Source organism: Zootoca vivipara, chromosome 6 (genome assembly GCF_965207765.1).
Source record: "Zootoca vivipara chromosome 6, rZooViv2.hap1.1, whole genome shotgun sequence".
NCBI lineage: Eukaryota > Metazoa > Chordata > Lepidosauria > Squamata > Lacertidae > Zootoca > Zootoca vivipara.
Genome location: NC_142589.1, coordinates 63,008,538 through 63,013,728, shown reverse-complemented (window position 1 = coordinate 63,013,728; position 5,191 = coordinate 63,008,538). Strand labels below are relative to the sequence as shown.

The window sequence follows — 5,191 nt, the reverse complement described above, 5'->3', positions numbered from 1 at the left end:
ACTGTGGTAGCAGGCAATGTATTTCTTGGAGGCTAGATCGGCTGCCCTGATGGATTCTGCTGCCTGAGGCACTTGCCTCACCTTGCCACATGGGTGGGTCAGACCTGAGGCTCGAAATGTTTTGCCCCGTTCATGCCTCATCCTCATAGAGACCCAACCTGGCGCATCATGAACCAGCCACACCACCAGCTCTTCCCACCATTATGTCCTTGGACCAGAGGCAGATTTAGGGCAGCATGACTGGTTCCACTGCACTGGGCACCTAGCCTAGCGGGTGCCACAACTATGACATAGTGAATTGAACAGAAGACAAGGCGAGAGGGTGGGAGGTGCCGAATTTTTGAGCCAGCATAGGGTACTCCTGATATTTGAAAGACTAAAATCCGGCCCTGCTTGGACCACAGTGCTGCTCCCGGTTGGGGAATCCTGGGGCTGGGGAGCCTCTTCCTGCCCCCCTCCTTCCTTCACAATTCCTTTTCCATAGAGGACTTTGGAAGGACAGGGTGGGCGGAAGGAGGAGGAGGAGGGCACCTGCTGGTTACGCATCAAGAGCCCCAGCGGTGCTGTCTATTATTATTATTTTGCATACATTCCCTTTTTTATGAATGGAATTCTCCAGCCTTACTATGCGCGCGCCCCTATCCTCTGCAGCCAGGTGATTGGCTCCCGCCGCCCATTGACGTCACCCGGGAGAAAGACATGCGAAGTGAGGAGGAGCCGCCCCAGCCCCGAAGCCTGAAGTGTGAGTCACCCTCAAAAAGGGGGCTTGTTCAAGTATAACTCCGCGCTTCTCCTTGCCAGTCTGCCAGCCAGCCAGCCTCACTGCTCTTCGGATTGCAGCTGCAACGGAGCCTGCAGTCCGCAGCCCTCCTGGTATAGGAGGACCGCGGGTATCTGCATTGAGAGAGGCGGATTCCTTGTCCTGCAGCCACCCAATCGGACGCGCAAGGCAGCGGACCCCCCTCCCCTCCATCCCGATTGAATGTGCAGCCTCCTGTTCTGGAACATCACCCGAGGTAAGTGCCGGTGCCGCCGCCGCCGCCGCCGCCCTCCTCTTTTCCGCAGTATTTGACATGCTCAGGACAGACCAGCTTCTCTGCATCAAAGCCCCTTTCCCAATGCAAAAGGTGAGACCCCCTCCCCCCCAAAAAAATCCATTTAAAAATTAAGCCTTAGAGCTGCAATCCTGTATGCTTTTACCTGGGAGGAAGCCTCAGTGAACTAAATAGGACTGACTTCTGAGTAGACCTGGACAGGGTTGCAGACATGCCATACATTTAAAGGACACCCCCAAAAAGACTCCTGGGAACTGTAGTTTGTTAAGGGTGCTGGGAATTGTAGCTCTGTAAGGGGTATGGTGTGCATGCATTCTTAATCCCCCGGCAAAAGAGAGGAAGGGGTTTAGAAGCATCCAAACCTCTGTCTCACTTTCTCACCCACATATAGCATTCCCCACTATAGCCCCCCTGTCTCCAGGAAGCAAACCAGAATGTAGCTCTGCAATATGAATTTGGGGGAAATAATTTCTAATAGATAACTGCCTGAATTTTTCTAGGCACAACATGGCATGATGACCAAATAGACTGAATGTTGGGGGTTAGTACAACAGACAAGCAAAGAAGAAAAGGGAGCAAAACCGGGTCTTTGGCATATGTAATAACAATGTCAGCTCCGTGGCAAAGGCTGAGGTGAGCAGGCTGGTGCCAGACCTTACAAATCCACCGGTGATACTTTTGGTGCCAAAAGATTGTAATCAGCCTAAGGGTTGTGCTGAAAGGCATCATTGCCATCTTACAGTTTTCCATTATAGTCTTGCGTAAACTTTGGGGAAAGTTGGTGATTTGAGAGAGCTCAGTTTGTGTGTGTTTTGGGCAAGGGAGGGGGTGAAGGAAGGAAGGGAGATTATTGCCAGGTACGCAGTGATGATGTAATCTGGGGAAGCGTACGTTGACCAGAAACAATAGTGGCATTTTGTTTACTATCCTTTATCTTGATGGCTTTATTTGAGAAAAAAGGAAGGAGGGGGGGGGGAATGATGGCAAACAGTGACAGGCCCTTGCCAGAAATATCCCATCCAGAGACCATAGATAAGAAGCATGCAGCCATCACGTGCAACAGGGGTGGCATTTTGATGGGCACTCCTACCACCAGCAGCAAACTTCAGCACTGAAAGGTAGCCTGTTCACCTCTGCCTCGATTTCCACCACCATTAAAAGGCTGGAGTTCGTTCTAATACCCCCACCCACCCACCTCCATCAACACACACACACCCTCTGGTCCCAAGACACTTACAAACACCTGCCAATTTCCACCATGTCTCAGAGGATGCTAAGTGGGTGTTTTTGTGCCACTGCAGGTCACCAGAGGACAGCATGAAAGAGGAGGTACGCCTCAATGCCACTGAAGACCAGCAGCCCGGCTGGTTCCTGCCCAGCAATGGCAGCAGCAATTCCCTGTATCTCTCCGAAGCTCCTCCTCCTCTTCCCTTGAATCCTTGGGACGTTGTGCTTTGCGTTTCCGGGACCATCATCTCCTGCGAGAATGCCATTGTGGTGGCCATCATTTTCTACACCCCTGCCTTCCGGAATCCGATGTTCCTCCTGATAGGGAGCTTAGCCACCGCAGACCTGCTAGCCGGCTTGGGCCTCATCTTCCACTTTGCCTTTGTTTACTGCATCCAGTCCCAGGTGGTGAACCTCATCACAGTGGGCCTCTTGGTGTGCTCCTTCACTGCCAGTGTGGGCAGCCTCCTGGCCATCACCATAGACCGGTACCTGTCCCTCTACAATGCGCTGACGTACTATTCAGAACGGACGGTGACCCGGACGTACATCATGCTCATCCTCACCTGGGGGGTCTCCATCTGCTTCGGACTGCTGCCCGTCATGGGCTGGAACTGCCTGAAGGATCACTCCACCTGCAGCATCGTCAAGCCGCTGACCAAGAACAACCTCATCATCCTCTCCATCTCCTTCTTCATGATCTTTGCCATGATGTTGCAGCTCTACGTGCAGATCTGCAAGATCGTCTGCAGGCATGCACAGCAGATTGCCCTCCAGAGACACTTCTTGGCCACTTCGCACTACGTCACCACCAGGAAAGGCATCTCCACCTTGGCTGTCATCCTGGGGACTTTTGCTTCCTGTTGGCTCCCCTTTGCCATTTACTGCCTCCTCGGAGATTACACGTACCCAGCTCTCTACACCTATATGACAATACTCCCGGCTACCTACAATTCCATGATCAACCCTGTGATCTATGCCTTCAGGAACCAAGAAATCCAAAAAGTCTTGTGGACTATCTGCTGCGGCTGCATTTCTTCCACCATGCCTTTCCGATCCAGATCGCCCAGTGACGTCTGAGTCATCACACTCCCAAGGATCCTGCGCTGCTCAAAGACTAATTCGCAAAAATCCTTCCCCCCTCCTTCATTTCTTCCCTTCCTAATGTCCTTTCCCTCATGTGAGTGAACTTGCCGTTTTGTCTTTTTATTTATTTTTCACTTAGGGAAAGAAGAGAGAAATATATATCATTTATTTTTTTAATTCATACATTTTAAAAAAAACTCAAATGTGTTTCGGACAGATTGGTGTGTGTGTGTGTGTGTGTGTGTGTGTGCACGTGCGTGCGCGTGCGTGCGCGTGCGTGTCTGTGTGTTAGTTACATGTCCAAAATCTGATGTCAGTTGTTTGTTTGAGATCTTTGTAATGCATTATTTTCTTAAATGGGAAGAAACCTCAAGACCTTTTGACCTTGCTTTTTGAGTTCCTACAGCCTTAATTACCTCAGATCTTCAGAAAATATTTTTCTACATTTAGACAAATTCCATTGTATCCCCCTCTCCATCTTTTATTTCTCCTACCCCACCCAACTGAAGGAAGAAGAGAGAGACCCGAAATTCGCCAGCTTCTAAAATAAATGTACACATTATTTATTTGTATTTTCCAGCTTTTAGACACAAAATAGATTTTCCCCTGTTCTGTATTTTGCTGCCCTCTGGTGTTCATTCTGTTTTAATGCACATAAAAATACGAAGGTGGGTGAACAGGGAGAGAGGAGGGTTATTTTGCATGTCTAGCAAAGCCAGTATTAACAAATGGAATGTATAACTATTAGCTATAAACAATGTGAGTTGAAAGAGATTAATATGTTGCTAGGGCTACAATCCTAGACACATTTACCAGAGAGCAAGTCCCACAGAACTCAGTGGGACTTACATCTAAGTAGGCATGCCTAGGATCATGCTGTCATGAACCTCAGAGGTAATACTCTAAAATAAGTGATTTAAGGATCACAGTCATTGCACTAGAAACTGTCATGCACAGGAGAAGAGGGGGCATTTCTGACTATGGGGAAACAGAAAAGCCAACATTGAAAACCATGGATCACATAGTCTATAAATCAACCTTTCTCAACCTGGTGCCCTCCAGATGTTGTTGGGCAAAAGCTCCCATTGTCCCAAGCATTGGCCATCTGGGGGGGTTATGTCGAGTAACATCCAGGAAGGGGCTGGGGCAAGCTGATCTATATACTTTATTTCCTCCCCTGCTCCTCTGAATTTGCACAAATCCTGGCAAGGACATTAATGTAACAAGGCACTTTTGGAAATCTGATGTTTTTACTACTGCGTTGCAGAGCAGCTTATAGAAAAGGCTCTGTATGAGTTGAGAAGTACTGTACACTTTTGTTTACAGCCATCAGAGAAATAAAGATAATTTTGTGATACACATGGCTGCGTGCTGTTTTGGGGGTGGGGTGGGGTGGTTGTTGTTTTGCAGATGGCAGAGGTTGCTCCAGGGCCAGCTGCAGAGACCGAAAGGGCTCCTGTGCCGATGCTGCGCATTCTCACCCCTAAACCTGTTGCTTCCCCCTGCCTTGCACCCACAAACAGCAGCCTACTTAGTCATTTCAGGTTGAAAACACCTTGACAGCAAAAACTCATTTTGGATATGAAACTCTGCGAGTTGAGTCACAGCTATCTTTTCCATAAAGCAATTGCCAGCAAAGTATTGCCCCGACACTCCTGCACAGAGCTACCGGTATTCTTGTCACTGAGAAAGTAGGCTTTTACATGCAAAGACAGTGGGGCATGCTGTTCATTTCAGATCTTCATTTCATGGTCTTATAGGCCATGTACAAGGTCCTTTTTTAAAAACAGCTGTGTGTGTTACTTCAAGCTGTGAAGCACACA

The 5,191-nt window shown here is 48.8% G+C and overlaps 1 protein-coding gene across 3 annotated transcripts; it reads left to right on the top strand.

Annotated features, from left to right (window-relative positions):
• Window positions 1-703: 703 nt before the first annotated feature.
• GPR3 (G protein-coupled receptor 3) lies at window positions 704-4,727 on the top strand. Of its 3 annotated transcripts, none has more exons than XM_060275762.2 (2): window positions 704-1,016; window positions 2,357-4,727. In XM_060275762.2, exon 2 carries the CDS (start codon window positions 2,373-2,375, stop codon window positions 3,360-3,362), a length of 990 nt encoding a protein of 329 aa, XP_060131745.1. In that variant the 5' UTR covers window positions 704-1,016; window positions 2,357-2,372; the 3' UTR covers window positions 3,363-4,727. The 3 variants fall into 3 exon arrangements, with proteins under 3 accessions (XP_060131745.1, XP_060131746.1, XP_088528512.1); XM_060275763.2 differs by having other exon boundaries at window positions 734-1,127; XM_088672386.1 differs by lacking the exon at window positions 704-1,016 and adding an exon at window positions 1,556-1,688.
• The last annotated feature ends 464 nt before the right edge of the window (window positions 4,728-5,191 follow it).